General features: G+C 43.5%; 1 protein-coding gene across 1 annotated transcript in view; it reads right to left on the bottom strand.

Moving 5' to 3' along the window:
* Positions 1 to 4,481, bottom strand: part of EVA1A (eva-1 homolog A, regulator of programmed cell death) — a 206,361-nt gene extending 201,880 nt beyond the window's left edge. Inside the window, exons 1-2 of the mRNA XM_040060666.1 lie at positions 4,386 to 4,481; positions 1,884 to 2,052 (exon numbers count right to left, since the gene is read on the bottom strand). Coding sequence (XP_039916600.1) covers positions 1,884 to 1,983 — 100 coding nt within the window. The 5' untranslated portion in view covers positions 1,984 to 2,052; positions 4,386 to 4,481. The remainder of the gene's footprint in view (positions 1 to 1,883; positions 2,053 to 4,385) is intronic.
* Positions 4,482 to 12,624: the final 8,143 nt, after the last annotated feature.

Genomic DNA, 12,624 nt, shown 5'->3' with positions numbered 1-12,624 from the left:
GAGCTGCTACACACCGGGTACAGCCCTTTCCTGCAGCAAATCATGTTTCCTGTCCTGCAAGGTACAGTCAGTCCAACAAGACTGGGGACATTCGCCAAGCCTGCAATCAGAAAACATAGGTTGGACCTGGCAGAAGGTTTCAACAGTTATGGAAACTCGTGGGAGGTTGTGCTGCTGGGATTACAGACCCTGCTTCAGAGTGCAGCCCTGCCACACACATGCTCAGGGATATAAGCCATCCCTCTTCTCTCAAAGCATGACAGTTGAGTTGGATGCTACAGAAAATATTACTTCGTTATCAGCAAGCTTCTTATCCATTTTTTAAAAGAACAGCGTCTGCTCCCCCTGCCAGCACCTCTGAAGCCTATCAAATTTCCTTCCACTGTTTCAGCTATGTTGTACAAACACAATGTAAAGCACCTTTGCCCTGGGACACCTGTACACATTTTAACGCTTGGCAATTTGGCCTGGCTGGGATAACTTTATCTTCATTTCAGAAAGACAACTCCTTCCCCTGCTGCAGCTTTTGCTCCCATCATGCCCACTCCATGCACCCCTTCCTCATCAACTTGCTTGCAAGCAGGAGCACCGAGAAAGCTCAGTGCCAAGAAAAGGATAAAAGCACACTAGAAACAGGGAAATGCCTCAGCCCTTTCCATTCAGAGGCAGATCTGCCTTGAATGGAAGCCCCCAGGACTGATGTGCCCCCAAAGGAGACTGAATCACAGGCAAGCCAGCCCCCTTCAATTCACATTAAGACTTCCAGCTACCGTATATATTCCTTCCCCCACCCTCCACCACAAGCTCCTCCTTCCTAACACAAATTTCTCACAGCACACAGACACATGAACTCCCAGGCAGTGAGCAGCAGTGCTGAGATGTGTTGAAACTCAAGTCCAGTGAGGTTCAACCCTTGCAAATGACACTTTTTCATCAGCAAACTATAATTGGCAACTCTTATCCACTACAAGAGTTTTGCAAAACACCCCTAAAGAATATGCCAGGCTAGTTATTCACACTAAGACCCAAAATTAGAACCAACATCCTAAAAGAAAAGTGGCCCTCGCTGGGCACTCCCAAGCAAACTGATCAGCTCTACTAAAGTTGCAAAATTAAATCTGTTATGTTTTCTCTGATCCACACACACATCCAGAAAGAACCTAAGCAGAAACATAATTTTAAAATAACTAATGCAGTTATAGGGTCACGAAACTTACATGGGACTCCAGACTTTCAAAGTGCTGGGTATTTACCTGCTGTGTACAACTCAAAACAAGTGCTATCAACATTTTTACATGCAGAAAATATTAATAAATGAGACATTTTTTTCTTGCAGCTTACGAAAACACAGGCTCAGAATATAATTTGTTCTGTGCACGCACCTCTTTTATCAGTTCAGGGGGCTCTTGCAAAAATCAGGAGCTGTATGTTAAGAGGAGGGGATCTGGCCCACTCCAAAATAATTTAATCTTGCCATATTAGCTTTAATTAACATCCCAAACCTTCCCACTCTCCTAATCCACCTCTTTTCACTCCTATGAGAAACACAGCACAAAACCTGCTAAAAACTTACACAGGCTAATACCATTCCTGCTACAAACTTACACAAGTTAACACTATTCTTTTTCTCCTCCCCAAAGCTTCTCAGATTAACTCTTTTGAAATAGTTTTGCTAATTATTTAGAAAGGCTTTTAAGAAACTCAAAATCCTCTTAGGGAAGACAATTTTCATCTTTGGCGGTTTTTTTTTGAAAGATTAAGATTACTCCCCACATAGCTATCCCTGATCTGTTCACATCCCCTTTGCCTGAGCTGCTCCCGAGCACTGGAATAAGAGCCCCCATGCACGAGCAGCACACGAAAGGATCGGCGCTTCTCCCTACCTGAGAAGTCTGCAGAAGTCTTGGCAAAGTTGCTGAAAGCTGTCAAGCACATGAGTCCTAGGAGGAAGGTGGAGGTGGGAAACGCATCTGGGCAGCACATCCTGAGGTGTCCTCACGGCTTGTTTTCTTCCAGAGGAGAGGAAAGCAGTTTCTGCCCCTGCCTGTGCTCCTCATTGCCCGGAGAACAGCGTTAGACCCATTGCTTGGAAGGCTCGCAGCCAGCGGCGGGGAAGGAAAAGCACTCGTCACACACACACACACACACACACACACACACACACACACACACACATCCCTGGGAGTGAATGAATCCCGGCTGAGGAATGAGACAGACCTACCTGAGCCTTGGCGGAGTTCCCAGGGTCCTAAAGCCACCTCTTTGCCCAAATTTGCTGCAGCCTGTTGGTATGCAGCTGTCCAGCTGTGGCACTGAGAGCTGCCAGGGGGCAGTCGGGGAAAGGGGTGCCCCGGGGGGCTGGGCTGGAGGAGCCCAGCTATTGTTGGATTAGATATGCAGGGCTCTTGTCCCTCTGGTGCAGAGAGACAGAAGGATGAGGAGAGTTTTCAAAGGAGGGAGCCCAAAACAAAGCACCTGAATTCACACAGATTTATGGTATATGGGGTATTTGTAGCTGCTGCTGAAATCCCTGTGAGCAGCAATGTCCTGCCAGACCAGTGACAGGACAATTCTGTGTCCCTGTAGAGAGTGATCCTACAGCAGAGAAGACTGCAAAGGCCCAAGGATCAAACCCTCCTGGATCTCACTGCAGGACTGGGATTGGTATCAGCCACATATCCAAAACCCTCCTTTCTTTTGACAACAGAAAGCCATGCTAGGCTCTCCCTAACCCACTGGACCCCTCTATCCTTCATTAAACTCAACAGAGGGTTTTTCAGCAGATCCAGACCTGTGGTTTTCATGGAATGGTTTGGGTTGGAAGGGACATTATAGATCATCTAACTCCAGCCTCCCTGCCACAGGCAGCAACACCTTCCACTAGACCAGGTTGCTCCAAGCCCTATCCAACCGGGCCTTGAGACCCAGGAGTCCTGGCTCCTTCCATAGCAATTACTTTAACCTCCAACTAGCACAGCCCTAGATGCTCACCTAGCACCGCTCACCCTGCAGAGTTACAGGAAAGCTCCAACTCACCTGGAAGTACATCCAGTATCTGATCCTCCTGATTTTCATCTATATCCTAGCAGCATCAAGCCAGTCATGTTAATTTGAAAGAGCTGAGAACTGGGGACACAGATAGATGGGTGAACTCTGCTGTCCCTGAGTACAGGAAGGAGGTCCTGGGCTTTGGTCACGAGCCTTAGCTTCAGCTCAGGCGTATGTTTGCATGTAAATAATGGACATATCCCACATATTCAGGCTAGGGCAGAAACTGAGTGTTGGTGCAGAGAGAGGAGGATGTATTTCACAGGCAAAGCAAACCAGACATTTAGCAGCCTGTGTATCCATATATTCAAGCCTATGGAGCTGCACTGTGTGGGGCTGCCAAAGGGAGATGGGGCCAGGCCCACACACAACTGCTGAACAAATCTGCAGCTCCTATCCAGCAAAAATAACCTCAGTGGAAACATCCAAGGAAAACCACAAGTGGTTTTTACTCCTCTGTCCTGTTCATCCACATGGAATTAAGTGAAACTCTACAAAAACATTGATCTTAGAGCTAAAAACAAGTGTAAGAAACTTCAGCCCAAAGGGCTCTGGGATTTTTTCAGAGTTGAGTGAACTTGTAAAATGTTTCTTATTCTGAATTTTCTAACAATGTTTCACCTGTTGTTACATGAATATCAAATTGGCTTATATGTGAATATCTCAGATGAATATCAGACTGATTATATGGGAAAAACATTTTCAAGAGTGCTGCCATGAATATCAGAGTAATTTTTTCCACCAGAAGTCTGTCCTGAGATGGTCTGTGTACTAGAAGCAGACTCCAAGGGGATCTGTAAGTCTCGTGGCCCTGTTTGCCTTCTGCCCATACAGCCACTTGCTCAGGTTCCAAAGAGCCACACAGAGGGTGACAGCAGTGTAGTAAATCTGGAGTTTGAGCTCAAATCCTGTCCATGATCACGGGAACAAGAGGCTGTTCTGGCCTGATCTGCACCTAAGCATCTTCTTCCCACAACACCTCCACACATTGAGGGTCTCCAGCAAAGTTGCAGATGAGTCTCCTCAAGGACAGTGGTGACTCTGGGCTGCCCTAACAGCACTGACACAGCCTGATGTCCAACAGGCTCTGTACAATCCAGCCCCTGTCCCTTCTCTCCGCAGACAATTCTGCCCCCTTACTTTTTTTGCCAAGGGCTGCTTAAGCAAGATAAAAAAACGGGAACTTCTACAGGCTGCCTTGCTCTTTATTTCACCTGATACTTTAATCCCACCTGCCAAACCTCTCTGACTCATATTTTTCCAGGGCTGACCTAGGTTTTAAAGAGAAAATAGCAGGAGATCTGACTCCTGGCATCTATGTATAATTCTTGTCTCACCTGGTTCTGCTGCCCTTGCCAAGAGGAAGATTCACCAGCGCTGTTTTACAGGCATGAGATATCCATACCCGTTACCAGATTATCAGTCAAAGCTCCTTATCAGCAGGACAAAGAAACAATAGGACCCCTGGAAATTTATCAGCCTCTGGAAAAGGGAAGCACTATTTGCTGAAAAGAGCCCACCCTGTTAGCAGGTGTTGATTTTACTGATTAAAGGGTAATTAGGTTTGGCTGACTCAGTACATGGGGAAGGAAAAAAAAAATCTTCTGATGACAAAGAGTTTAAGGCTAAACATGGGCAGCGAGCTTGAGCAGCCCTTTAGGATATTGTGAATAAAGCCAAACCAAAGGGGAGGAAGTTTACATCAGTGTCCTGTCCTCTGAGGGGGTTGTTTTTAAATAAGTCTGTAAAGATGCCTTGCAAGTAGAAAGAAGAAAGCAACTCTCACGAAAAAGAAAAAGAAAAATGAAAAGAAACGTAGCCTTTCAGAAACAGACAATTCAGCTAAAGCCCATCTCCATAATGCCCTTATTCCCTGGGGCATGTGGGAACATCAGCTGTGTTTGAAGGCAGAGAGGCCACCTGTCCCAGTGCAGCACAGATAAAGGATGTGTGTCACGGACAGTCTCATGGGGTCAACATGAATCAAGGCAACACCAAAATGGAACTTCACTTTTAGGAGTAACAACCCTTGAAATCCATCCATGCCTTCAAATATGTCTCTGGGGATAGGTAATAACACATATAATGGTATACATTTTCTTGGTTCCCTTGTCCCAGAAGCCACCCAGAAGTGGGAACAGACCAGTACTGAAGAAGCCCAGCATTACATCTTAGCTTGGAGGAATGATATTTGCTCTCTTTCCCTCTAAAGATTAACTGCAGAGAAGTCTCACTAAAACTAACATGCTTAACAATTGTACCTCAGTCCTCCTTTTTGACTATGTTACTTAAGTGCATTTTCTCTGCTCCTGTGTTCCTCCCTTGCAGATCCTCTCCTTCTCCTGCTGCACATAAAACTGTAATATCTGAAACATGCATGCAAATTCCCAAAGTACAGTTGAGTACAACTGCAACTGGGGAAACTGAGGCAATGAGAAAGGAAATAATTTGTCATTCAGCTGCGTGACCCCAACATTACTCAGTTCATAAATGGTAATCAGGAATGCACCCAGTTAGGATGATTCCCAGTTTAATGCTGTTTGTGCTGATCTTGCTTCCTTCCAGGGCTGATTTTTGGTAGTGCTTTCCTATCTTTTACTGACACAGCACCATTAACCTGTTCCTTGCCAATTAAACCATCAACAGCCAAATGTTGGTCAGTAGAACAGCTGGACCAGAAACAGCTCTCAGCTAGAAAACCAGATGTAGGATTGAAGCCCTGTTTGTTTACACAGTCACAAGCAGATTTATTAATACTAATTATCTAAGACTAGTCTTTCTTTCTTACTTTAGTAACATTATTCACTTCATACTGTTTTTTCCATAAGGTCTCAAAGCACTCTTCAAAAGCTCCTGTTGCATTCTGCCATTTCACACATGGACGAAGAACAGTCATATGTTTGAGGTCACTACTTTTTCAATGTCAGCCAGGGGAAACTGACAGAGATAAGAAAATATTAAATACTTTTTAAGTCCAGCCAGAACTCTTTCCACTTGGCCACGTCCCTTCTAAATGGATGTAAATTAATAACAAAGTATATGAGCATTTATACCTACAGAAATATATGAACACTGGGTGGTCAGAGCTTCAATATAAAATAACGAATTTTCCCAGCTGAGAACAGCTCTTTGTTTCCTTTTTTTCTTAATCTTTCCCCTAAGAGTGTCTTATGGAAACAGATGGGGCTACTCATGGAAGTAAGCACTGTTTGCTTTCAACAATTTGAAGGCAGAGGACTTCACATAATGCAGTTTTGCAATGCAACACCAAGTATCTCACAAGTCAAATCCTCCTCTCTCTCCATATTCAATGCTAAACAACAGCTGTGCAGAATATTCAAACTGAAAAGCCTTTGAAGTTTTCACATTTTGTGTCACTCAATCACTTCAGTTTACAAAACGAACAGAAAACCTGGAGGACTTTGCTCCATACTGGGACAGGTTTCAAGTGGGGGTAGTGCTTCAACCAAATTCTGTTTAGAGCAAAAGCCCTGAGTGATGCACTTATCCCACTGAAACACTGGGAAACACTGAACAAAGTGGTGAAAAATCCTCCAATGAATGAAAATGTCAAAAGTAAAATATTTGGAGTCTACAAAGTGATCCACAACAAAGATGAAAACTTTATCCTCATGTCTCACTAAGTAACTGGTGTCGAAACCTCTCTCAGCTGGCATTCTCTTTGTTATAATGATTCCATGTTCTGTGTCAGAGGATACTGTGCAATCTGGTGATTTTTCTGGGAGTGGCATATCCAGCTGGGTTTAGTTGGTACCTCATGCACAGGATGTTCGCAGGTTAATTAGAATTAACTGTTCTAACTGTATTAAAACTATAGGAATTTGGAGTCAATTTGATCTTTGCACTACACTGCAAGTCACATAAAGTTTTAAAGAGACAAGTTCACTGAGATCTTCAGGACCTGCACTGTCTTCTGATAAATGTAAAGTGAAACTGTTCTCTACTTGACCTGACTCATAAGTCCTCTTCTAACAGTTTTTCTGAGTAGATTTCTCCATTAATTGGATGATGGTAGGTACTGGCTTTACTATTTTCCACCACTATCTTTCCAATTGTACATTCAATAGCTCTCTGGGAGTGCTTCTTAGATGAGAGGCTGAATTTGACACCTGAAGATGCCTATCTCTGACCTCATTGGTCTTCACTTTGAAGAGCAGAAACATCCCAGCTGATTCAATGTCAGCAGCAGTATGTTTTCCTCATTATTATCTCACTTGTGATAATCAAGGGAGAATTGTCTCAGTCCTGCTGCTATGCAGACATGAGTCACTTCAGGTTACAGACCCCTTTTAATCTGGGTCTCCACTAGGTTCTTCCCTTTTGTATTTCCTGTTTTACTACCAACCCGTATAAATAATTTACATTGTCCTTAAATTCCACAGGAACCAGGATTGTTTCTCAGATTAACTTGTCTAGAAGTTCTCTGCCTGTCCTGTGGGAGTAACATGCTATGATATTATTTGATAAAAAATAGGAATCACATCAACATTCATCCTTAAAATGATACTATGGGCATTTATCCCAAACCTCTGTACTCCATTCTGAGGGCATGCAAAGGTAGTAGCATGTAGGACAACAAGAGAGTCCTTCAGCATTTCCCCGGGTTCTTCTATCCCTCATGGACACACATCCTTTACACACAGCCCATCCTTATGGAAACTACTAATATAACTTACACTGGAAAAGCCATTTTTGCTGCCAGAGACCTTTCCCACAAAAAGGATTGTTTCCAAGCATTGTCATGAAGCCTTTTTACAAAATCCACCTCTATAGTAATAGGCTGAATCATATAACGGTCTGAACACAGGCACTGCCACTCACAGTTTCGACTAGTCTTTGGTTCACTTCTAGTCCAGGCCACCTGGCATCCAGAACATTTCTGAGCATGGCTTGGGAGATGGAAGGAACTTTGGCCATTCCCAGCAGGCAGGAAGGAATCATGGTATGGGGTTTGACAGCATGACCACAAATAGATGATGTGTTCTAAGAGACCCAACAGTGTTTCAGGAGTTTGTAATATCCTTGGTGAAGACACAATGGCATGGGCTGAGAACTGAAAAATAACCCCAGAGCAGACTGTCTGCCAGTGCTACAGGATCTTCTGCTACCCTGGCAAGCCTGACTAGAGCTGCCCAGGAACGACAGTGCATCCTGCAGTCTCCAGAGTCCAGCACAGTGACAGCCCAGGTTGCTATGTGTTTGTGCTCCCACATATTTACAGTCATCAACAGGACAGACCATTCCTTCAGCAGCATTCAGCACAGACTGTGCTTAAGTTTGATCTGGAGAAGTCAATGAAAAAACCTGATTGGCTTCCCTGGTTCCAACATAACTTGGACAGATCAGCTTTCACCTCAGATTCATCATTGCCTTGGAGCAGAGGGTATTTCCCTTGGTTTTGTACAGATAGCAAATTACACAAAAAACCTCTGGCTCACAGATCACAAACTGGTAAAAAATCAAAGGGAATCAGAGGAAATGCTTTTCTGACGAATGGGGAAAATTATTCCCAAGAGTAATTTCACTGGCATCGGTGCAAATTCAACACTGGACTACATCTACCATTTGCAAGAAGAACAGGTTTGTGTTCTTGTTTCACATGTCCTTAAACATACATTTTTCTTTCCCCTTTTAAATCTTTTCCATTTGAGAGGGCTGTTTCAAGAGTAACCATGTGCTTTCACATGCATTTTAGTACTCAGGCCAATAATATCACCAGGTATTGTTTTCACAGTGGTCCCAAGAGACTATCCAGTGACAAAGTCCAGGTGTGCTGCACAGTGCAGACAGCACTGCACTATGTCATCTAAAACAACCCAAGGAATTTACAAGGGCATTGAAGTCCAAGACAGTCAAATCTTTGCACTCTGTAGCCACAACGCTATCATTAGGGAACTCCAGTTAACTTGCTTCTAGGGCAAGAGATGCTTCCCACTGCAGAAAGCTCATACTGAAATCTGGCTGCAGTCATTGTCTTTGGGCAGCTGGTTCACACATCATGGGTACGTAATGCAGTAACACTATTCACCAAACCAGCTACAAAGGATGCAGAGTAGGAAGGGAACTTTACAGGTTTTTACAGCTTTTTTATAAGAAATTTTCAAATGTCAGAGTTCACTAGGCTGGGCATTGCCTGGACTGACAGCAGTGTTATGTGCAGAGTTGTGTGTATGGGCATAGCTTAGTGGTCATGTGCATCCAGAGACTGCATAAAATAAGTATAAAAAATGGATTTTCTAACACAAGTAACTTCCCTCAGAAACACCTCAGCAGAAGCATAAAGAGACTAGAGCCCACTTAGATTTCAAAACCTTTTTAGTTTTTGCAGGACTATCCCCTCGTGAAGACTGAGAACCCAGCCTTTCCCTGCCCAACACCCTGGTGCTGTGCTCTGCCCTGTCCTGCACTTATCCCCTGGGTGCTGTTTCATGCACAGCCCTTCTCTGGTCATTCTCAATCTCAGGTATTGCTGTCCAAAGAGAATCTCTTATATTTATTACTACCCTGATGGGAATTTCTTGCTTCACTTGCTAACCACATCTTGGACATGCATAACTAACCAAATTCCCTTCTCCTTTCCCACAGTGAAAGGTAAAACAATTTTTTTTCCAGTTCACTGAATCTATTCTGACACAGCACACTAGCTCATCTCCACCTAATGCTCCTTCTGTAAAATGTACCTTCTGACAGTAGAGGAAAAGCAGCTTTGTCCATTAAAAGAAGTCTGATTTGAGGCAGTTTGGTTTTCACCCAAAGAAGATTGCCACAAATGGTGCTGTGGATAATTAGGAGAGCTGAGACTTTCTTCAGCTGGTTTGGGAAGCCAGTGTCCAGAGATGCTGCTGCTGCTTCTGTGGTGGAAGAAGCAGAGACTCAAAGCTTGTAAAGCCCAGTTCTCAGGTGAAAGCCCTGCTGTGAGTCCAGAGGGAAGCAAAGTGAGACACAGGACCAGTAGTTTCTCACTCCTACCTATTTTCACACAATAGTACTGCACACAGCTGAACCAGTGCATTGGAAAATAATGTTATGATTTCTAAAAGGCTTTTACAACAAAGGATATAAGAGACATTTTCTCTTCAGGTTAGTCACTAGCCACACAATAATGAAGAGCAGAAGTTTATTGGTTTTATTAAAAATAATGAGAAGCCATGACTTTGAGCAATTTGTGTTTGTGTTTTTTTTTTTTTTTTTTTTTTTTTTTTTTTTTTTTTTTTTTTTTTTTTTTTTTTTTTGCTTTTCCTCCTGCATATGGAGGTTGAGATAGTGGATATAATTTACTATGACAAACCACCAGCATTAATGCATTAATCAAGAAAAGCAAAATCCCCCTTGAAATCTCCTGCCCACCTAGAGAGAGTAATGGGGTTGTAAATGGAGAAAGAACAAATATTGACTCTATGAAATGTAAAGGTACCTGGGAGTTCACCCATCAGTCTTTAGATTACACTTGCCTTTCAAGATGAATGGGATTTCTTTTATTAATCCATTTCAATTGAGTCTTTTTTTAGCATCTCAGGAAACAGGAGTGGGATATCAGTGGTCTCTTGAGGTTCTCAAGGTGCTCCAGACTGTTTCTGAGGGACAAGACCTCCAATTTCTGGAATGAAGTAGATGCTCCCAAACCAAGACCTGTCTTTCAGTTTAATATAAGAACTGAAGGAGCTGCCTGGACTAGTCAATGAGTTATTTGTTTAAGGGTGTTTCTGGGGCAGCTTTCCATATAACGACTCCAGAACTCAGCCTCCATCACTCAGACTATAGAAGCTCAGAGCAAGGACACCCCTTGGCATCTGGACCCATACAGGACTCAAAAAGACCCAAGAATTTGCTGCCTAAGGGAAAGAACTCTGGCATCATTTGCTGAACCTAATCTCACTTTGTCACACACTCTTCATAACTCTCCAAACTCATAACATCTCACTCTTTTAACCTCTAAAACAATTATATACTTTTCTTCTACACAGATTATTAGATTATTGGATTAATTTCCACATTGGCTTCCACACTAGAAACATTTCCTCTTTAAAATTTCCTACTAAATCAGAAAATTAGGAGAATCAAGGGTTTTATGAATGTTGAGATCATCCAGTGTTATTGTCCCTTCTGTAACCTGTAAGGGTGTCATGCATCCCAGAGGAAACTGAATTCCAACAGGGGACGTAATTAAGAGGAGTGGGAATATAACCAAGAGCAAATGACCCAAGAAAAACTACAAAGCCACACAGCTCAAATTCAGATCTGTGATCTGAAAACATTACAGATTCCAAGAGGAATTTAAAGACACTTTTGACACTGAGCACAGAGCCAGTATCTACTGAGGCACTGGCAAAGCTACCAACAGACCAGTTCACATTTCATATATCCTCTGCAACCTGACAGGAATCATTGGCACACAATTTTTTTTCTTCTCCCATACAGGTTATACAATAGTTATTTACCCTCCAGGGCTGGAATGCAACAAAGGGAAAAGGAAATGGAAGAGCCTAGGTGTGCATGAACACAGTGGTGGTGTTGTGGAAGCCATGCCCTCTGGAAGCCTCAGGCTCAGGGGAGCAGAGGTGACCACTTTCCCAGAACTGCACAGAGGGGAGAACATGCACTGGCCTGGCAGGGTTAACTGCGTGCGGCTCCAGCAGGATGCACGCTCCAAAACAACTGAGGCCCAGGGCTGTTTTGACAGAATGAGCAGAAGATTTTCCAGTCCATCGCTTTCCTGAGCTCAGTGATGGGATGCTGTATCTGAAGAACAGCTCTCCCTCCCTTCTTTGCTTGCTTTACAGTAAGGTAAAAAATGTAATTGTGGTTGCTTGATGGTCACCTTAATGAGCAGCTGCTCTATCCAGAAGGGTCTGGCACCTGAGGTCATTTTAAGCAACATTTTGGGATTTCTCTGATTATTTTCAGCTAAGTAAACTCACCTTAAGTTAACCAACAACTCATGTCTCATTAAAGGGAAGCTTCCAGAAAGACCAAAACTGACATCAGATTGTTTAAAGGTTCTAATAAAATCCACAATACTCACACCTTTCCAGAGTAGTTTATAGAGCTGCTTTTGTACCTGAGATAAACAGGACACAGAGAAATCCAGGCATAGCCTTGTGTCTCTGCTGACAGAGGTTTACAGGAGGGACTGAAGGGCTCAGATAGCTCTAGACAGTCTGAAAGGAGCTGTGTCTGCTCCACCAGCCACTGCTAGGGCTACAGCAGCTATGAATAGCTTGACAGGTGTTCTGAAAAGGGCACAATTTAGCTAGAAGATGAGGTGCAGAGGCCCTCCATGAGCCAGTCCCATTTCTTTTGTAGTCTGGGGACAACCAGATGCCTCTTCTCAACCACTAATGGACAGCAAACCAGATCTCCAGAGCATCTTAGCTCCTTGCAGGTATCTCTTTTTGTTTAGAGGCACAGCAATAATAACAGCAGGTGTTACCACTTTTTGCTGTGTTTCCTATAAAAAGACATCCATGCTCCCTTGAGCAACATGAAAATTCACTCCCTACTATACACCCTCTGACAGGCCACAAACAGCTGTGTTGGGGCTGCTGCAACGTGGTT

Source organism: Hirundo rustica, chromosome 3, assembly GCF_015227805.2.
Source record: "Hirundo rustica isolate bHirRus1 chromosome 3, bHirRus1.pri.v3, whole genome shotgun sequence".
Classification (NCBI taxonomy): Eukaryota; Metazoa; Chordata; class Aves; order Passeriformes; family Hirundinidae; genus Hirundo; species Hirundo rustica.
The sequence above is the reverse complement of the archived record's forward strand: the minus strand, read 5'-3'. Positions and strand labels throughout refer to the sequence as shown.